Source organism: Triturus cristatus, chromosome 12 (assembly GCF_964204655.1).
Source record: "Triturus cristatus chromosome 12, aTriCri1.1, whole genome shotgun sequence".
NCBI classification, from domain to species: Eukaryota; Metazoa; Chordata; class Amphibia; order Caudata; family Salamandridae; genus Triturus; species Triturus cristatus.
In genome coordinates this window covers 748,839,091-748,861,594 of record NC_140595.1, presented here as the reverse complement: position 1 = coordinate 748,861,594, position 22,504 = coordinate 748,839,091, and the positions used below count along the sequence as shown (strand labels likewise).

At 46.2% G+C, this 22,504-nt stretch overlaps 1 protein-coding gene across 1 annotated transcript in view; it reads right to left on the bottom strand.

The window, feature by feature from the left end:
- Positions 1-242: 242 nt before the first annotated feature.
- The window catches only part of LOC146782680 (extracellular calcium-sensing receptor-like), a 228,224-nt gene continuing 205,962 nt past the window's right edge, over positions 243-22,504 (bottom strand). The window contains exon 6 of the mRNA XM_085638945.1: positions 243-1,172. Coding sequence (XP_085495071.1) covers positions 259-1,172 — 914 coding nt within the window. The 3' untranslated portion in view covers positions 243-258. The remainder of the gene's footprint in view (positions 1,173-22,504) is intronic.

Here is a 22,504-nt window from a genome sequence, read left to right as displayed (position 1 = left end):
TCCTCCCAGCAATATCCTGCACACAGGTGACACAGATTGACAAATAAGCACTTTTGTAAGCCAACTATGAAGGGACCGACAAATAGGTCTTATATTAATTTATTGTTTGTAAATATATCACAAAAAAGAGAGTCTGTGAAAGATTTACAGGATTCTTTCTTTTTCCCCCTGGCCTACTTCCTTAGCATCTCAAAGAGTTGTCATGAAGAGAAAACCTTTGTAGTTTGGGGAAAATGCACAGTGGATCGCTAGGTAGTTTTATTTTTTTTTAATCATTCTTCTGCCTAGTATGTGTTCCCTTGTGTTTCTTTCCGGTCTCAATAAAATGATGTAACATTTTGGAAAAAATATACAGATAAGCAATCCAGCACTGGAAGAAATTATTGCAAAGACCTCCACAGCCACCATGTATTTCCCTTGAGTGCTCAAATATGCTGGAATAAAAGACATCCAAACACTGAGGAAGACGAGCATGCTGAAGGTGATCCATTTGGCCTCATTGAAACTGTCAGGCAACTTCCGTGCTACAAAAGCCACCAGAAAACTTACACAAGCCAAGAACCCCAGGTATCCCAGCATGCTCCAAAGGGCAGCTTCAGAACATTCATTGCACTGGAAGATGATTGTCCCAGTCTTTAGTTTCATATTTTTCTCTTGGAATGGAGGGCAGAGAAGCAGCCAGACAGCACAGAGGAGGGCCTGACCCAGAGTGCCAACAGATATTGTAACCACAGGAACGCTAGGACCCAACCATCTCTTCATCTTGCTGCTGGGCTTTGTCGCATTGAATGCAATCACTACCATAATGGTTTTGGCCAGTACACAAGACACACAAAGAACAAATATGATCCCAAAAGCAGATTGGCGGAATAAGCAGGTTATTTTCTGAGGAACTCCAATAAAGAGAAAAGTGCAGAGAAAACTCAATAGAAGACTTCCCAAGAGAAGGTAGGTGAGTTCCCTATTGTTTGCTTTAACAATGGCAGTGTCACTGTTCCTGAGAAAAACAAACAAAATGACAGCGGTTGACAATGAGGAAATAGAGGCAACACTGGTGAGGGTAGCCCCCAGAGGTTGCTGATAGGAAAGGTACTCTATTCTCTTGGGAATGCACTCCGTTCTTGTCCAATCAGGCCAAAGTTCACTTGGACATGCCCTGCAACTGATAGAATCTGCAAGAGAAATATATTATTTGCCATATGTGTACTTTTCAATAAATTGGGTCTTACTAGCATCAAACAATTGTAAACAATTTATTCACAATTTTAAATATTTAAGTATCATGAAAGATGGGTACATTTTCATGAGTTAGTATGTAGAGGCTCACTAGAAGCATAGGACCCGATTAGGAGTCTGGCGGACTATGGACTGTCAGACTCATGGCGTGTGGCTGTGGCGGTCTCCCTACTGCCCTTTCATGACTAGGGCAGTCAGAGTGCCATAGCCCCGCTGCAGCCGCCAGGGAACCACCATTCCCTGGTGGTGTTGCGGGGGTGAAAGGCATCAATATGCTTGGTGGGAACGCAGTGTTCCAGTCAAGCATATTAGAAGTTTATTTTCCACCAGGAAATGTTTTTAGTGTTCCCATTGCAGGGCTCATTTTTAGAGGCACTGCCATGGGAATGCGAAAAAAAGCCCACTATACAGAAGGGAACTCCTAATCTGGCCGGCGGCCCGGCTATGGCTTTGCCGGTGCGGCGGCGGGAGGGGAGCCGGCGCTGCATTGCCACAGTCACAATCAGGCCCCTACTGACTTGATTTTTTATGAACATATCGTTTTAAAAAAAAATTATTTTGTAATTCAGAAAAGTTAACACATTTCAGTTAGTGATACATAACAAATGTAAATAGTTTAAACATGTATCTCCAGTTGTACATTAACATTATAAAGAGAAGCTCTATATCATTCCTCCCTCCCACCCTGAATAAGAGAAATAAATAGAAAGTAGAAAAGAAAACAGGTCTATATTTATTTTTATTTCAATAACTTTCATCTTATGCTGAGTTAAGGAGAGGTGGTCTAACACTCAATAGTCAGCCATGAATTCTTGAATTCAAGTGCACTGATGTGTTTGGGAGGGCTTCCTAAAAGCATTGAAGTGGGCATCCCAAAAAGACAAATGTCATCAAAAGTGTGCTAACGTGATATGCAAAATTGGTAACTACTGATTGGCTGGTTGTGTTTTCTATTAAAAAAGTTTTTGTTATACACAAATGAGGCCGCTCCCGGTGTTGTGACCTAAAGGTGCTCAAGGTTGACTTGTAAGTGTGAGTGTAGCCATCTCACAAAAGGTTGAGGACTGGCCTCACACACCTCCTGGTGTCATGCTTCATCATCGGCCGTCATCACCCTTTAAAAACTTGGTTTGATAGAGGGTGGGCATTCACCTGACGACAGGGATGAATTTCTAAAGTAAGTGGGGCCCAAAGTGAGTGAGTTTAAAAACCATTACAGTAGCCAAATTAAATTTTAATGGAGAAGGTAACTGTATAGTATTAAAAAGCAGTGGACGGTGATATGGGGAAGTTTATTATCCCCTCGCCATATTCAATTTGGTCAACATGTTTCTGCCTGGTGTACTAAAGTGGTACATGGCATTCATCAGGACCTATATTATCAAGGGCTCCGTTCTTACCAAATCTGTGGTGAGAAAACCACTAGGTGGGGTGACCTTTGCCACTCTCCACTTCCGGGGGCCCTCTGTAACATTGTAAAAAAGAAATTGTACACAAGACAGCCATCAGTATGCTCTGGTCACTGAAAAAAACCCATTAGGAACCACACCACCCAAATTAACATGTGTGGTCAAGTGTGTAGCACGAGCCTGTCATAGGTGCACACACAGAAAGAATTAAAATTTGGAGCTTTATCTCTCACATCTTACCCACGGACTTCAACCACCGTGCTCCATGGGAGGAGGAATAAAGGGAAAGCCCCTGTAGTCAAACCCTAGAGAATTAAAAAGCACAAGTAGCCATGTTAAAGAAATGTACACCAAATGTATACAAAAGTAATAGGAGGTCTTTGTTCCATACACAAGCATACATCACACATTCGTCTTGCATTCCCTTAATGCATCAAGGTGCGCTCTCCGCTGCATCACCTAGTTGTATTCAGCTCTCCTCCCGGGCGATAACTGAGCTGGGGAGAAAAGCGGTATATATAGTGCGCTAATATGTGCATATTGCGGGAAAGGCCATTGAATTAGAGCTAATTGGAAACATCCGTGAACCTTCCGGTGTCCCAGTGTGCGCTGATGAAGGAATAGAAGAATGCCTGACCTGTGTTCGGTATGTTTTCGAAATGTCGCATACGTCCTGCGTCGGCATCCGGTGTCACGCAGAGAACGTCAGGCGGGCGCCTGATTTGGGGCAGGCGTCGCGTCGAACGTGTGTTTCAAAGCATTGTAGACTAAAATAAAATATGTGCTCCATGACTTTGCTGTACATTAACATGATTCTTTTTGTACTGAAGAAATGTGAGTCTGATATGGTGAACTTTTTCCTAGAATGGTTATTAGAATGTTGATATATATTAAGGGGATGAGTGGAAATGCCAGACCAAGTGAGTGCGTTCTGGCTAAAGAAGAGAAGTTACATTGTATGTTGACTTTTTGTGTGCAGAAGGTTAGCTGACAGTTTCTTATCCTTCAGTTGCTGTAGAGGAGAAATATATATTTTAACCCGAAATACAAACAATGTACAATAAAAACACAATAAGCATCTCCATACAGGTGCTTGAATTTTCACCTGAGAAAGTTGGTGCCAACTATGGATAGATTGCCATGGATAGATAGATGGCTATGGATAGGTTTATGGGTGCACCTCAAGTATAGGGAGAGGTAAAGGACTGAGAACAATGGCCCCACTGAATGCCACTGACTTACACCATTATGTTATTTTGTAATCATTCAGACAGATTATAATGGCAATTTTAGGCAAGCTTCCCTGTATGGATGACAAACAGGGTGCTGGTGGTAGGTCTAGTACTTCCATGAGTTCTTTAAATGGCCACTGCTTAAAATAATCAGGTAACTTTTTGCTTGATTTCACTGACAATCCAGATTTGAACGTAGCTTGATTCTGTTATATATTGGATCACTGGTCATTTGACTCCGACGCTTGGTGTGAAATACTGCAGGAAAACACAACAAATTGAAGGGACTGAATTGAACAAATATGACTATAGTCTTTTTCAAAAAGCATTCTACACATCTGCACACAAGTCTTGTCCAGCACCTTCAACCACTCCTGGTACTTTTGGTAGCACTAATTTGCTTTCTGTAATTTTGCTGCCATTAGGAGCACGGTCTTGCAATGCAACATGAATTTAGTTAAAACGTGCTGGCTGCGGTTGATGATGCCACGTTTAATTCTGTGCTGTTATGCTTGCGGTTTTGCTTTTGATGTACAGCTGTATAACTAAAGGTTGCAGAATGCAAAGCACAAATAGGATTAGGTGACTACCCAGGCCAGATTAAAAAATCTTCTCTCGTCCTTTCTTGCAAAACTAGACCCAGTAACTGTGCCCAAATGACATACTATCCATAAGTGGATGGCAGGGAACGGGGGTGGCGGGGTGGAGGAGGGAACAAAAGATACATTTTTAAAAAACACATATCTTCTCACAGCTGCCGTCTCCTCAGCTTTGCTACCTGACGAGTCCCGGAAGCAGGAAGTACACAGGCTCCTCTAAGCCAAACACATCGCCGCAATGCGATAGCAGTTTGTCAAGCCTAAGAAACATTGATTTTCTTTGTTGGTTATCAGACCGTAAGAACTCTGCACTGCGTAAGGTGGGATCATTGATGCAGGAATCCACCACAGCACCCTGGGTGTGGTTGCATCAAAGAGAGGCCTGGGAGCACTGACCCTGCTTGAGCGCCCCATAGGGGGCAATATCGGTGATTGAAGATGACACGCATCTTCAGGCTGAGAGGCGGTGCCAGCAAGGAATCCCAACTGGTGAGTCTGCAGTGAAGTCCAAGTGGAAGATGCGAGAAGAGACAGAACAGCGGGAGGCAGAGGCACCTAGGTAACTGCGGACAAAGCGTGGCTGCTGGACTGGGAGTCTGCTCATACCCCCCCAGGAGCACAGAAAGTAGTGCCCGGTACAAGGTGGGACCACCCAAAGCTGAAAACAGGTAATTGAGGAGTCGGCAATTGAACTGGATCTCTGATAGGAGCACCTGCTTTGACAGAGTGAAAGTGCTGCATTGGAGGTCTGAGTGAGAGGCTCCTCTATATGGAAAAAATACTAGAGATGCTCAAAGACAAAAATAAAGACCTCAAATCGGGATCACAAAGGGACAACCTCTGCATAATTGAAATAGCCGAAACTCCAAATATGGGCCATATGGAGAACTATGTGGTGACTATACTGAAGAAGCTGTTTAGGGCAACGTCCTTCACACTCCTATTCTTGGTGGAGAGAGCACACTGTGCGTGGAGGCCGTGTACCCCACCGGATGCACCTGCTCGACCCATTATATTGCAGCTCTTCAACTATAAAGATCACGACACAGAGATCCAAGTTGCTAGAGAGCAGGAATCCCTCCAATGTGATGGTAACCCTATCTTTGTGTACCTCGACTTCTTGTTTTCAGTCCAAGCAGGAAGAAACAAGTACTTCCCAGTCAAGTGAGGGCTCTTGGCACCGGGAATGAGTTACAGCATTCTCTACCCACCCAAATAAAGATGACCTCTGACGGCATGGCACACCTCTTCTCAGACCTGAAGCAAGCAGAAACATTTGTGCACCAGAAGATGGTTCTGTGTGAGGGAGTGAAACGTGCCAGACAAAACAATGCACTCTAACAACTAACAGACAGCTCCCAGATATTCAAGGCAGAGCAAGCAAGGCTGGCTCCAACAATATTCACTACGGCGAGAAAGTCAACCCTTAGAGGGTCCACTGGGATGACCACCTTAACTTGGAACAACGCAACTGACACCTGGACCCTACGTTTGATAAAGCTGAAATCCTGGCCACCAGCCCTACCCATGGATTTGTCACAACTTGTAATGTTCTTACCCATTCTGGCATGTTGAAGAGGTTCTAGACTTCAGTTTTTGAGGGCTCTGGTCTGTCCGAGTTCAGGGTGACCCTTTCTGGCCACGGTGTTGCCGACAATGAAAAGCCAAAGCAGACTGTGCCTTCCAAAAGGAGTCCAAAGAGGAATAAGCCCTGTAGGCAAAAACCTCTGTTGAGGGCGGAGACTCCAGGAATGGAAAGGAATGAAAGTACCCACAAATAACAACAAAAACATGCAAGGAGTGGAGGATAGAAGGCAATAATTCTAATTAGGAGTAGAAGGTGTTATGGAATCCAACCTGGAACTGGAAGCACCAATCGGAAACAAAAGTACACCAACGTGAAGCAAAAATACACCAAGTAGGAGCAAAGGTAATTAGCAAGAGTGAGAACACACCAGCAGGAGCAAGGAGTGTTGCAACACCGGGAAATGAAGAACTCAGTCCCTTAAATGCCCATAGGCCGGAAATGATGTAACAGAAAGTGATGTAACAGGAAATAAGCCGTTGCCATCTTGGATATGGAAAAGGAAACATCAGGAAGAAGAAAGGTCGCCATCTTAGAAATGGTAAAACAAAATACCTTCCCAAGGCCCTCTGGGAAATAGGACTGAGGACTCATAGAAAGAAGAAGTAACATGATGTCACCAGGAGAATATACTGGAAGCCACAGTGAAATGTGCAAAACAAAAGGTGAGTGAAAATATGCCCCATAAAAGTATTGGAAGCCGCAGCTCCAAAACTGGAGCTGCAGTGTTCCTACTTTGTATTCGGAGTGCCTGACTAGACATAAGTGTCGTGCAGTGTAACTGCGATGCTGGAACAGTGGGCTGCCGTGCAGAACCTGCAAATTGCCCAAAACAAAGGAGGCACCACATGGGGTGTTGCAGGCTGCACCCTGGCCTGCGATGATATAGTGAGCAGCACCGCGGGCTGAACCATGGCCCGCAGTGCAACAGGATTGGGGGTTCGCAGGACCCTCGGTACCTCCACCATGGCCATTCCTCTGTTCAGTAGTTGCAATGCAGCTGGCTATGTTAGGGTCGGCTACATGAGAGGTACTTGTTATGGGCTAGTTACCGAGTGGGGAGGCAAGATGGGTAAGTTGTTAATCTATGGCTGCTTGGGGAGGCCGGAGTGGGGGGAGGGTGGAATACTGACGTGTCACACATCCATTTTGCACTTTACATGACCATGATCCATGGCACGTGGTGCTCTCATGCACATACGTGTTCCACATTATTACCAACTTTAGTCCTGCAGTCACAACACATAATCTCAAGGGTAGCAAAAGAATTGATAGGGACCAAATTTATAACCTGGAAGGTGAAGGGGCTGAACGATTCCAGCAAAATGTGCCACATTATAGTACATCTGCAGAGACATGATATAGACGTAGCTCTAATTCAGAAAATGCAACTTCATGCATACATGCAACATAGACTTCATGCGTGATGGAGAGAGCATAGATACACAGCGTTGTACTCACCATATACATGGGGAGATCAGTCATCACCGAGATAATAACAAGTAGCAAAAATGTAATCTCCTCTGAAATCCTAACAGAGTTCAGCACATACTTTCAGGAGTTGTGTAGCTCCAATGGTTCCCAATCTCCTCAAGAGCTTGCAGGGTACTTTGACTCAATAGAACTGGTGTTGCTGGATGCAGGGCACAGACAATATTTGGTTCAACCCATAATGGTCAAAGAGACAGTCGAGACTATCTGAGACCTCCCACATGACAGAACGCCAGGTCCAGATGGACTACCAGCCCAATTTGACCAAGAATATGCACAGATCAGGTGCCCAGGCTGTTGGTGGTATACACAGAGGCATACAAGAAGGGGACATTACCTCTATCCCTCTGAGAAGCATTGTTATATTATGTTAACTCTATTTCTATAGTGCATTACTGCCCAGAAGCGTCTAAGCACTCTTCAAATTCAGGCTAGGCATGTTACCTGTCCCAATTATCGGGATCTAAACAGCCAGGTCTTTAACGCTTTCCTGCAAAGCTAGCAGACTGGATGCTGGTTTTATGGAGAGAATCAGTGTGTTTATTTATTATTACATTTATTAGGCGCACAGCTACCCAGATAGGGTTTCCCGGCGCAATGAGTCTTAAATTAGACTAGGTAATTCAAGCCATTTGCTGAATGAAGAGCCATGTCTTAATGTCTCGACAAAATTTTAGATAGGAGGATTCCGACTTCACATGGTTAGGAAGAGAATTCCAAAGTTTTGGACCGAGGTGCGAGAAAGAGCGTCCGCCCATTCTTGTCAATTTAAACCTAGGGATTATTAGATTACCCTGGGTAGAAGAACGCAAAGCGCGGTGCGGTATGTAAGGGCAGATAAGTTCTCTCAAGTATACTGGAGCTGCACCTTGTTTAATTTTAAAAATATGGCAAAGAGCTTTGAATTTAATGCGGTTATTAACGCAGAGCCAGTGAAGATCTTGCAGAAAAGGAGTAACCGAGTCTCTTCGCGCAATATGACAAAGAAGGCGCGCTGCAGAATTTTGAACCATTTGCAGCCTCCTAACAGGTTCCTTATTACAACCTAAGTAAAGAATATTCCCGTAATCCAGTCGGGACATTATAAGGGACTGGACTACAGTTCTTTGGGTAGAAAAAGGAAGTATCCCAATTATTTTCCGCAACCATCGTAATATGGAGAAACAGGTTCCTGCGGTGCTTACTGCTTGTTGTCTCATAGAGAGTTGGCTGTCAATGATGAAGCCTAAATTACGGGCTTGGGTAACCGGTTGGGGAAATGAACCCATTTCTTGAGGCCAATGAGAGAGGTTCCAGAGATGTTCATCTTTCCCCAAAATGATGACCTCCGTTTTATCCCCGTTTAATTTCAAGCAGTTGGCATTCATCCATTTCGAAACTTGGAGAAGACCGTTCCGTAAAGAGGATATCGAGTTGTCTTTAGGGGAGGATAACGAAAAGATGATTTGAGTGTCATCTGCATAGGAGTAGAGGGTGAGTCCTGCGTCCTCAACAATGGTGGCAAGGGGATGCACATAGATATTAAAAAGTAGTGGACTCAAAGTGGAACCCTGGGGAACTCCATATGCAGAAACTCGAGAGGTGGAACAAGCCCCAGAGGAAAAGACCTGAAATGAACGGTCACTCAGGAAAGAGGACAGCCAAAGCAGAGCTAGACCTTCAACACCTGTTAACTGAAGAGAGTTCAGCAAGATAGGGTGAGACACGGTATCAAATGCTGCGCTCAGATCTAATAAAATGAGCGCCGGATTACTCCTGTTTCACTGCTCTGCACTGCCGAGAGACTTTTACTGTATGTATGCAGTATGTTTTTGTCATTCTAGCGGCCGGCCGGGTGGTTGTAGGCCCATACCTGTAACTTTTACAACCTGCAATAAACGGTTTCAAAAAAAAAAAAAAAAAAAAAAAAAAAAAAAAAATGAGCGCCATGGTCTCACCCTGGTCTAAACATTGCCGCAATTTTTCAGTTACTCCCAAAAGAGTAGTTTCAGTGAAGTGGTGCGTTCTGAAACCTGATTGGGAGGGGTGCAGATATCCCGATTTTTCAATATGGGTGGTTAAATGAGAGTTAATATGCTTTTCCAATATTTTAGAAAATACTGGAAGCAATGAAATGGGGCGGAAATTTGCCAAAACCGAAGGATCGGCATTGGGTTTTTTTAGTAATGGAATCACCATTGCGTGTTTCCAATCCATTGGTACATGCGATTCCCGTATTGATGCATTTAGGAGAGCTCTACAGAGACTCAGTATAGGTGGAGAAAGTAATTTTAGAAAATTAACAGGTACAGGATCCAGAGGCGAGCCTGAATTTACCCTGGATAAACAATAATTAAATGATTCCTCATTGAGAAGAGGCCACTGCTATATATGCTTCCAGCACTTCCAGCACTATGCTCTTTTCCCCCCATTGTACTTGTTTGTACCTTGAGAGTATTAATAAGTTAGCAGATCCTGATCGAAGATTTCTGGCAGGGAGATATTGTTTGAAACTCTGGTTCAGGGATTCGGGGCCAAGATTTTGGAATGCTTTACAATCTAGACATAGTACCTTAAAAGTTAGTCTTTGCTTAACAGGGAGCCAGTGCAATTTTTTAAATTCCTGAGCCGCTGAGCAATTTTGGGGAATTTTTAACAGAAGTCTGGCTGACGCATTTTGCAAAACGTGAAGTTTATTGATATTATACTTATGAGTAGTCAGAAGCAGGCTATTGCGATAATCAATCTTGGACATAATTAGCGATGTGACTAATGTCTGTTTTAGTTTATGTGGTATAAAGGGCAAAACCTTTTTAATTGTTCTGAGAATGTAAAAAGTAGAAGAAGTGAGTTTATTTACCTGATCAGTGAAATTGAGTCTGTTATAGATGATCGCCCCCAAGTTTCAAACCTTTTCCACAGGGGAGGGGATATGGGCCATAATAGCTGGCCAGACTGTTGGACCCCAGAAAGAAACTTGTGGTCCAAAAAGTAAGACTTCTGTCTTTTCTGTGTTTAATTTAAGACAGTTACTGTCCATCCAGTTATGGATAGCCAGCATGCAATCATGAAATCTGGACTCTATGCCTATATCGTTCTTTCCTATAGAGACGATAATTTGATTATCGTCGGCATAGGATGTAAGAGAGAACCCAAAACTTCTTATCATATTTCCTAGTGGGGAAACATAGATATTAAAAAGAGTAGGGCTCAGTGAGGACCTCTGCGGGACTCTACATGGAGGGGAGACAAAGACAAGAGACAAAATTCTCCAGTTTTGCTATTTGCTCTGATCCGTTAGGTAAGATTTTAGCACGTCCCATGCTAGATTAGTGACCCCCGCAAGTTGCTAGCCGTGCTAACTATAATTCATGACTGACTGTATGAAAGGCTGCCAAGAGATCAAGCAGAACGAGGGCTGCACCTTTTCCTTGATCTAAAATCTGCCTAACCTCTTTTGTTGCCTTTATCAACGCTGTCTTACTACTATGGCCTTTCCGAAAGCCGAATTGGGTTGTATCCAACAATTTGTTTGAGTCAATGAAAGTCATCAACTGGTCATTCAAAAGTTTTTCAGCTATTTTGGCTGGTAGTGGAAGACTGGAGATTGGGTAATAGTTTATTAGTTTATTAGATACCTTTGGTCCAATGAGGTTTTTTTAGTAAGGCTTTATTCCAAATACTTGGGAAAATGCCTGTTCTACACATGGATAGAAGCATAAGCATTAATTTGGGCACAGAGACTTCTGCTACTATCTTAAGTATGTTAGATGGGCAGGGGTCATATGGGGAACCTGATGTAGCGGTTTTCAGTAAGTTTATTGTATCCTAATTTGATAGAACAGTAAATTCTGGGCGAATTCTAGTTGCCTCTAATGGCGGACTGCTCTTATTGTCAGTTGATATATTAGAAATATTTTTAGATTTGGTAAATTTATTATAGAGTGTTTCCACCTTTTCTGAGAAGTGCTTTGCCAAATCATCACAAAAAGATTGATTGGCAGCCAACATTTTTATGTTGCCATAGCTGGAAGATGCACTTTGACATTCTGAGGTCAGGCATACTAAACTTTATTTTCCCACCTCGTTCCCAGGGCCAGTTATGTTTATAAGATGTTATAAACAAACTCCCCATTCTGTCCTATGGGAACAGGTAGCCTTGCAATAGTGAAAAACGAAATTAGCAGTAATTCATTATCAGGGCATGCCACACACATTAGGGCATGTCCTCCCTTTCACATACATTGTACCCTGCCCACAGGGGTACCTTGGGCCTACATTAGGGGTGCCTGACATGTAAGAAAAGGGAAGGTTAGGACCTGGCAAGTGGGTGCACTTGCCAAGTCGACATGGCAGTACCAGACTGCACACAGGCTCTGCAATGGCAGGCCAGAGTTACATTTACAGGCTGCATTTGTGGGTGGCACAATCAGTGCTGCAAGCCCACCAGCAGCATTTGATTTACAGGCACCGGGCACACGCGGTGCACTGCACTAGGGACTGACTAGTAAATCAAATAGCCAATCATGGAATCACCAATCCATAACAGTTAATTTACAAAGGGAGCTCTTGCACTTTGGCACTGAACAGCAGTGGCAAAGTGACCAAAGCATCCAGACCAGCAAAACGAAGTAAAAACACACAATAAAAACACAGGCGGCAAAGGCAAAAAATGCAGGGGAGACCCACGCCAATGGTGCCAGGTCTAACAGTGTCCCCTCCAGCTGAAATGTGTGGAGAACTACCCACCCTCTTGGGAGTTCCCTTCACTAAGGGTGAAAAATCTGGACAGACCATCAGCACTGGAATGTTCTGTAGCAGGGCAGTGTTCCACCATAAAGTCCATCCCCTGTAGGGAAATGGACCACCTCAACAGCTTTGGATTCTCACCCCTCATTTGCATCAACCATCTGAGGGACCTCTGGTCTGTCTGAACCCAGAAGTGAGTCCCAAACAAGTATGGCCCCAGCTTCTTCAGAACCCAGACCACAACAAATGCCTCACGCTCAATCGCACACCACCTCTGTTCCTGTGGAAGTAACCTCCTACTAATAAAGGCTAAAGGTTGGTCTGGGCCTCCTTCATTCATCTGTGAGAGCACAGCCCCACACCATGCTCTGAAGCATCTGTCTGCACAATGAACTCTTCTGAGAAGTTGGGAGCCTTAAGCACGGGCGCCGTGCACATGGCAGGTTTCAGGGCATCAAAAGATTTCTGGCAGGCATTAGTTCTGTTCACTTTCTTGGGCTGCTTTCTGGAAGTCAGCTCTGTCAAGGGGGCAACAATGGTGCCATAGCAAATTGACAAATCTCCTGTAATACCCTGTGAGTCCTAAGAAAGCATTCACCAATATCCGGGTCGTGGTGGGTTCCCAAGCCAGAATGGTATCAATCTTGGGCTGTGGCGCCACCTGGCCGCACCCTACCTGGTGTCCCAAGTACACCACGGAACCCTGCCCGATCTGGCAATTACTTGCCTTGATCGTGAGGCTTGCCCTCTGCAGAGCCTACAACACTTCCAAGAGGTGGTACAGATGTTCCTCCCAAGTGGAACTGAACACTGCAATGTCATCCAGGTATGCAGCACTGAAATCCTGCAGTCCAGCCAACACCTGGCTGACCAACCTCTGAAAGGTGACAGGGGCATTCTTAAACACAAAGGGCATCACCCGGAATTGGTAGTGCCCCTCTGGCATTGAGAATGCTGACCTCTCCTTTGCCCCATCAGTTAAGGCAATCTGCCAGCACCCAGACAATAAGTTAAACCTGCTGATGTACCGGGCAGCTACCAACCAATTGATGAGCTCATCAGCTCTGGGGATGGGGTGTGCATCAGTCCTGGTGACTGAATTGAGCCCTCAGTAGTCCACACAGAACCGGAGTTCTGATGTGGCACCCGATGTGGCAGTCTTTGCGACCAAGACCACTGGGCTTGCCGAAGGGCTGTTTGAGGGCTTAATCACTCCTAGCTCTAATATTTTGGAGGCATCCTCCTAGATGCAAGCCTTGACCCTGTCAGGCACTCTGTAAATGTTGTGCTTTACAGGAGGACTGTCCCCAGTGTCAACATCATGGACACACCGCTGAGTGACACCAGGGGTCAGGGAAAACAGAGGAGCAAACTGTCCCAACAGTTGGCAACAGTCACTCTGCTGTTCAGGAGTCAGGGCGGGGGAGAGTGATACACCGTCCACTGACCCATTGTGCTCCTTTGCAGACAGGAGGTCAGGAAGAGGCTCAGTCTCCTCTTCCATCCCAGCATCTGTTGCTAGGAGCATGCCCACTTCGAACCTCTCCAAGTGGGGCTTCATGCGGTTCACATGCAGGACCCACAAAGGGTTCCTAGGAGACTGCAAGCAGGTGACGTTACTCTTGCATCCACCACCTCAAATGGTCCGGACCACTAATCCTGGAGCGCACAAGGCTCCACTGGGGCCATGACCCAAATTTTCTGTCCAGGCTGAAACTGGATGAGAGTGGCATTCTGATCATACCAATGTTTCATCTCGTCCTGGCTGGCTCCTATGTTTGCCTGAGCAAGTTGCCTGAACCGCCTAGTCCAGTTTCAGAAGGCCAGTATGTAGCTATATACATCCTTGGGAGGTTTACTGGGAGCTTTCTCCCATCCTTCTTTCACCAGACTCAGAGGTCATGTCACAGGATGCCCATACAAGAGCTCAAAGGGACTAAACCTTCAGGACGTTATTTATTATTTTATTTATTATTTATTTTAGGTTTTTCTAAAGCGCGTAGTCACCCAAAAGGTATCCCAGCGCTGAACCTCTTACTCACCGGGGGGAGAGTCGGGAGAGAAAAGAGAAAATAGCTCAGGGAAAGAGTAGGGTTTTGAGAGATTTTCTGAATCTCAGGAGATTTGGTTCTGCTCTGAGGCTCAGGGGGAGTGCGTTCCATTTTTTTCCCGTGTTGACCGAGAAACGACGGCCGCCTACACGGGCTTTCTTTACCTTGGGGATCGTGATGAAGTTTCCATGTTCGGAACGAAGAGCTCTCGTGGGTCTGTAAGGTTTGATCCAGTTATTTAGGATTGGGGGGCCCAAGTTGTGAAGTACCTTGTGGGCCAGACAAAGGGCCTTGAAAGTTACCCTTTCCCTGATGGGGAGCCAATGCAGCGTCCTCAATGCGGGCTTGGCAGATGTTCTGGCCGGGGTGTTAGTTAGAATTCGGGCTGCGGCATTTTGAGCTTTTTGCAGAGTTTGGAGAGTGGATTCTGGGGATCCCAGGTAAATGGCGTTGCTGAAATCCAGCCTAGATAAAATTAGGCCTTGGATCAGCAGGCGACGCGACTGGAAAGGCAGTAGAGGGATCACCTTCCTGCAAGATCTAAGTAGTCCGTAGCATATGCCGGCCGTCTTTCTTGCCTGTGTCCTAAAGGTGAGATCAGTCTCCAGCCACACTCCGAGACTCTTGACCTCCGTCTTGGGGGTGGGGGGTTCACCCAAGCAGGCGGGCCAGGTGTTATGGGGGAGGGTCGTGGTGTTATGCCCTAGGAGCAGAATCTCTGTTTTGGAGCCGTTTAATTTAAGGGCAGAGTCACTCATCCACTGATGTATGTTGGAAAGGCAGTCGTGGAGATTGGAGGGCTCTAGCTTGGGGTGGGAGAGCGTCACCACCAGCTGTGTATCGTCGGCGTAGCCGACGATGGTGACTCCAAAAGGTGAGACCATTTTCTCCAGTGGGGCCATGTACACGTTAAACAGCGTGGGGCTCAAGGATGAGCCCTGTGGCACACCACACTGGAGGGGGATGGAGGGGGAGCGGCTTTCACCTTCCCAAACTTGAAAGGAGCGTCGGGAGAGGAAAGACGAGAGCCATTTCAGCGCCATGTCTTTTACCCCGATGTTATCGAGGCGTTGGATTAAGACCTGAGGACTGACCGTGTCAAAGGCCGCGCTTAGGTCTAGGAGGACCACTGCCACTGATCCTCCTGTATCGACAATTTCCCTGGTCTTTTCTACTGCTACGAGAAGAGCAGTGTCCGTACCCTGACCTGGTCTAAAGCCTGTCTGTGAGTCATTGAGAAGTTGATTTGACTCCAGGAAGTGCGACAATTTTTTATGTGCAAGTTTTTCGGCGACCTTACCTATCCAGGGGAGGAGTGAGATAGGTCTATAGTTGGATAGATCTGCCGGGTCTAGAGAGGGCTTTTTGAGGAGCCCTTTTACGGCAGCCTCCTTCCAGTTTGAAGGGACCTCTCCCTGTGTCAACGAGATGTTAATGAGGGCTGTCAATTGGGAGACTATGGTCTGAGATATGTTTTTGACGAACCGTATGGGGACTGGGTCGCTAGGGGCTCCGCTCTTGGTTGATGTGAGTGTAGCCATCACTTCCTCTTCTGTGACTGGACCAAACGACGCTAGATAAGGCTTGTTGGGTAGGGGCGGCTGTTCCTTAGCTCTCTCTAGGGAATCAGAGTTAGCGGCAGGAAGGGAGGTGAGGATTTTTTTGATTTTTTCGTCGAAGAAGGTGGCCAACTTGATGCATTTTTTCTCCGCTGCTTGGGGGTCCATGGGTTCCTGCGGGGGATCAGGGACATGGAGGAGCTCTTTGAGAATGGAAAAAGTCTCCTTGGCTGAACAGGAGGAGCTTTTTATTTTTTCCTCGTAGAAGTCACATTTTGCGTTGTGGCGGGCACGTTTGTACGTTTTCATGGAGGATTGGTAAGCACTTTTCTCTGCCGTTGACTTGCTTTTCCTCCAGGTACGTTCTGACTTTTTGCATTCCTTCTTAAGGGCATTGAGGGCAGGTGTATACCAGGGAGCGGGGATGATTCTTTTGACGTGTTTTAAGGTATTGGTAAGTGGGATGAGACTGTCTAGGGGGTGGGCTAGCCAATTGTAAAATTCTCTGTCCGCGGTGTTCGGGTCCGTGGGTAGAGGGCTGCTAGTTTCACGTAATTTGGCTTCCCATTCCTCTGGTACTAACTTGTACCACCGTCTAGTTCGGATCCTACTTTTCTGTTTGAGTGCTGGTGTCGTTTTGAGTGACCAGTGCATAGGGATTAGCATATGGTCTGTCCAAGGTAGAGAGGTGGGATCCTGGGCATTTAGGTTTTTGATGTTGGTGAAGATTGGATCCAGGAGTTGTCCTTTCTCATGGGTGGCCTTAGAGTTTCGAAGATGGAGATCGGCTGTGGTGAGATCAGCCAGTAAGTTGGCTGCGGCATTGTCCGCGGGGTCAAGAAAGTGCATGTTAAGGTCCCCTATGAGGAGGAAGTTAGAGACTGAAATAGTCTTGAGTGAAATGTAATCCATCAGAGTACTGGTGAATTCTCCTAGAGAGCCTGGCGGACGGTACACTAACAGTCCCGAGAGGGAGATAGATGGTGAGATCTGGATGGTGAAATTACAGTTTTCACAATCTTTGACGGTTCCACATTCAACTCTACATTTGAGATGGTCTTTGTAGAGTATGGCTAGACCACCACCTCTCCCGACTGGTCTATTCAGGCAGCAAATTTGGTAGCCGGGGGGTGTTGCATTGACCATGTCGAAGTCGCTGTGCGGGGTCAGCCATGTTTCGGTCAGGAACAATATGTCTAGCATCAGATCCTGGACGAGGATGTTGGTTTCGTGGGCGTGTTTTACTAGGGATCTGCAATTCAGGAGGCCAAGCCGGAGTTCTTGGTGGCGTTCCGTTTCCTCAGATTTGTTACAGAGGATACATCCTGCAAAGGGGGCGTCTTCCTTGAGGATGTAATTGCACTGGGGATGTTTTTTAGGATTCCAGGCAAGCAGTGTATCTTGGGTGTAAGAGATACGTTTCTGCGGTTTGGGCATAGTGTCTAGGCCTGAGGCCGTCTGGGCCCGGACGGGCCCAGACGGGCTTGCCTTTGGCGCGCCTTCGGCGCGCTGACGGCGCGCCCGCTGCGCCCGTCCGCTGCGCGTCCGGTGATTGCACATCCTTATAGGTGGGGAAGGGGGCGGGTGGGCGTGGCCTAAGGTAGGCGTGGTCTCGGTTCCTCGCCGTCAATGGCGGCAAAAAGTGAGTTTTTGCTTTGTTCGTTGCAGCGAAGGGGTCGCTGTTTGAGCGTTTCTCGAGCCCGCTGCTGAGGTGCCTGCCGGGTGAGTGCGCTTAAAATACAGATTTATCAAAGGTGACACAAGAAATAATCAAATTTTAAAAAAACGGAGGTCTCCCGGCTTCCGCCTCAGGAGATTGCAAGGTTCTGATTGATGTACGCTGTCAACAGCGTTTTTTTATTGTGGCGGGTGGGCGTGGCCTAAGGTAGGCGTGGCCTCGGTTCCTCGCCGTCAATGGCGGCAAAAAGTGAGTTTTTGCTTTGTTCGTTGCAGCGAAGGGGTCGCTGTTTGAGCGTTTCTCGAGCCCGCTGCTGAGGTGCCTGCCGGGTGAGTGCGCTTAAAATACAGATTTATCAAAGGTGACACAAGAAATAATCAAATTTTAAAAAACGGAGGTCTCCCGGCTTCCGCCTCAGGAGATTGCAAGGTTTGCGGTACCTCCCTGTATGAGAACAACAGGCATGGCAATAGGACGTCCCACTTATGCCACATGGGCTCACTAAGACCCATACTCATGCCCTTCAGGGTCTGGTTGAATCTCTCAACCAGCCCATTACGTTGGGGATGGTAAGGAGTGGTGAACTTGTAGCTTACACTGCAGTCCTGCCACAGGGACTTCATATACTTGGATACATAGTTGGTACCACGGTCGGACACCACTTCTCTGGGGAACCCCACAGAGGAGAAAATGCCCATCAATGCCCGACCCATCATGGGGTCTATTACAGTCAGAGAGGGATGGCTTCCAGGTACTGGGTGGCATGGTCCACTAAGACCAGGATGAACCTGTTGCCCATGACTGTCTTGAGAGCCAGAGGCTCCACAATGTCAATACCCACCCTCTCAAAGGGTGTGCTGACCACAGGGAAACGTTGGAGAGGAGCCTTACTCTTTCTCCAACTCTTGCCACTTGCCTGGCAAGTCTGGCAAGACCTACAATGAGTATTAGAGTGCTTGCGCATTTGGGACCAGCTTCCTACAGTTTCTAAATTTCTGCCTATGAAGCTCTGGGGTCAACACATACCTGGCTATCAAGGCTTCCTTCATGGGGGATAGGACATCCGATCCTCAGTGGGCACGTTCAACAAGGTTTCCCTCCCTTCGCTGACAAAGCAGCCCAACATCCCGCTCCCCAGTCTTTCTCAGGGACCCGTTGGGACCTCATTGCTACTTCATAGGCCTTGAACCACGGACCAATGTCCTCATGCTTTATAAAATTCTTAATAACATTTTTGGGAATGTATACCTTTCCTTCCCCAGGCACTGATGATGTGCTGCCACCAGAGCGAATGATCTCTAAACTCTTCGCTTTCAGATCCAACTCCCTCAACCCTCTCCCATGCTCTAAAAGCGTCCTCTTTTCCTCCATGGCCAATTTCTGCTTTTCCAACTCCAACTTCTCATTTTCTATGTCACCCTCCTTCCCAAGCCTGAGCTTAGCAAGCTTCCTCTCATGCACCCTATCTCTCTCTCTGTCTTCCAACTCCTCTGGAGACAGACCCCTTTGATAAACACTGCTGCAATCCACGGAAGGTACCCTCCCTCCTGGCAGATTCAATTGCCCCTCCTGTTGCTCATCCACATTCTCTGCCTTCACCAGAGGCTCCTCATCCCGCCCACTGGCATTTCTGGATTCCAACCAGGCCCTCAGCGCCTTTTGGTATTCATCCTTCCTGGTGAGACTTTTCACATAGACTTTAAATTTCTTGCAGATAGCTTTCAGTGTAGATTTCCACCCTATCTTCCTCAAATTCAATATTAATCGATGCAAAGGATGCTGGCTTGGTCATGATGACAAAATTGGCAGTTCTTTACTTTGCAGAAAAACAATCCAAGCGAAAACGTTCAGTAAAAGTATGTGGTCACTTAATGGTCTGCACTATGCTAGTAATGTACAACAATCACTGTATGCAAATCACAAATGCAAGTCCAGGATCCCACCGCTCCACCCATGTTAGAAATGGAGGTCTGTAGTTGGCAGAGGTAGGTGCCTTTGTCCAAATAGGGGCCCTTGCTTCTAGTCAGTGGAAGGGGGATACACTCCTAAAATAACCCCTTCTCACCCCCTTGGTAGCTTGGCACAAGCAGACAGGCTTATTTCAGAGGCAGTGTATAAAGCATTTGTGAACACATACGGTAATACAGTGAAACCACTACAAATGGATACCACACCAGTTTTAGAAAAATAGCAAATCTTTATCTAAACCAACAAGCCCAAATACGATAAAAATCAAACATACAATACTCTTGGAAAATAGTACTTGTACAAAATAACCTTTAAATTGCAGGAAAATCAATAAAACACAGTTCCTACGACTTGACAGCTCCTCCTGGGGCTACCACGATACTGAATACGACAGTGTCTAACAATTTCAGCCGACCATGTTGACACGGGCCAGCTAAAGCGTCGACAGACTCGGACACAGTACCTTTATTGTTGTAACCAATACGTCGGTGCGAGTCAGTCGTGGCAAACGTCATGGTTGTGTTGTGAAACGGAGCGTTGCGGCAGATGATGTCCTCACGATTCGGTGCAGGCAGCAGCTCGTTGACGGAGTTGATGAGACCAGGGCTAGCATTGAAGGGTGAGAGAGTGATCGCTACGGTGCTGGCAGGTCACGGTGCAGCGACGGAACCTGTCGATGTTCGGGTCAGGCAGCGACGGAGACGGTGACGTCCTTGCAGCATATAGGGAAGCATTGCAGAGTGCGGTGGCCTCAGGACACGGTGCAAGCAGCGGCTCGTTGACGAGGTCAGTGAGACCAGGGTTGCGTTGCTAAGCGAGGCGTTGCTCACGGCGGTGCTTTTGGGACACGGAATCCTTTGACGGACTTGATTACAGAGTCGGTTACCCTTTTCTTCTGCGGAGACGATCAGAGACAGTGCCCACAGACACGGTGAGGTCTTTGCTGTTGCTAAAACCTCTAGAACGGGGGGGCAAGCTCAGTTCAAGCCCTTGGAGATTTTATCTTCAAGCAAAGGGACAAAGCAAGCAGAAAAGTCCTTGTCTCCTTTCCTTGTCAGCAAGTAGCCACTGCAGGCCAACCTCAGACAGCAAACAGCCCAGGGGCAGTATTCCTCCTCAGCTTCTCCGGCTCTTCTCCTTGGCAAAGGTTCCTCTTGATTTCCCAGACATGATCTAAAAGTCTGGAGTCTGGGACCCTCTTTATATACACAAAAATCCTTTGTTCTCTGAAGGCAGAGAGTGTCTGTACCCAGCCAAAACCAGTTCTGTCCTCACTGGTGCAGCTTCCTGACAGGAGGTGGAGATAGCATTGTTGAAGGCAGACCAGGCACATTCAGGTGTAAGGAAATCTCCTACTCTAAATGCAGCGCAGGTCTATTCTGCCCAGCCCTGACTCATCAGACTTCAGGAGCCACTGCCCCTCTCCAGCCCCTGTCATCCAAAAGCCAGACATGCAATACACAAACCTAGCAGAGGCACACTGGATATTTAGGCAAGAAAATACCTACTTTCTAAAAGTGTTATTTTCAAACACAGAATGTATAAATCACCCTCAATAAAAGATGCACTTTAACATTCTGAGTTCAGGCATACTAAACTTTATTTTCCTATCTCATTCCCAGGGCCAGTTATATTTACAAGATGTTATAAACCAACTCCCCATTCTGTCCTATGGGAACAGGTAGCCTTGCAATAGTGAAAAATGAAATTGGCAGTAATTCACTATCAGGGCATGCCACACACATCAGGGCATGTCCTCCCTTTCACATGCACTGCACCCTGCCCACAGCACTGCTCATATGTCTCATCCCATACCTCTCTTAATATATCCTCTACCTCCACTCTGACTCATCCCAAACTTCATTCAACTACTTTGATCTACCTTAATTACCCTTTCTAGACTCTACCCTCTGCTAGTGCTTCCTAGCTCACCCCAAGCCTTATTTCACTACTATGATCCTAACATATCACTTTCTAGTTTCTTCCTTCATGTATCCCTCCTTTGACTCATCCCAAACTTCATTTAACTACTATGATCTCTCTTACCCCTTTCTAGACTCTTCCATCCTCTATTCTCCTTTGACTCATCCCAAACATCATCTTACTACTATGATCTCCCAAAGAGCACTTTCTAGACTCTTCCTTCCTCTATCCCTCCATGAACCAAATCAATCAAACTAACTGACTCACATGTTGTCCACCACTTAAATTAACACTTTCTATGTCCTCATACTATATTGGGGTACTGGAGTAGAGTGCTACTCAACAATAAGCGCTTCAACACCTCATCTGTGGATCTCATGTTTAGAGGTAAGGCACTCCATAGTTTGGCTGCTTGAACAGAGAAAGATGTACCACCCGTGTTTCTTTTTTTGTGTGCAGGTGTTTTGAAGCAAGGGGCCAATCTGGAGTGGCAGTTGCTTTGTTGAATGTAGTTGGTTACTTTATTCTTGATGAAAATTGGTCCTGTTCCATGTGTTGCTGTGTAAGTGTTACAAAGCAGCTTGAAGGTGGATCTTAAGGCAACTGGTAACCAATGTAGGGCCCTCGCGGCAGGGGAGATGTAGACTTGTGGCTTTTCATGTAGGAGTAGTATGGCAGCAGAATTCTGAATTTGGTGTAATCTATTAATAGTTGACAAAGACAATCCATGGTAAAGGCCATTAGCATAATCAAGTTTAAATAGTACATGAGAGATAGTAGTTCGGACCTTGTGTGGAAATCCTAGGTGGGGATATATGCATCGTAGAGTTTTCATGTAATGACGCTTGATCTTGCTAATTTCTCCACTTCTGCATTAATTTATTATTTGGAGTCCATGGTAATTCCAAGATTTCTTATTTACTTAGATACTTTAGAAGGTTATCCCAGTTTGTCAGCTCAGGTTCAGAGTAGGTAATCATTTTTCCAATCGCCAATATGTCAGAATTTAAGTTTTGAGATGGCTCCAGGTCATCCACTGATCAAC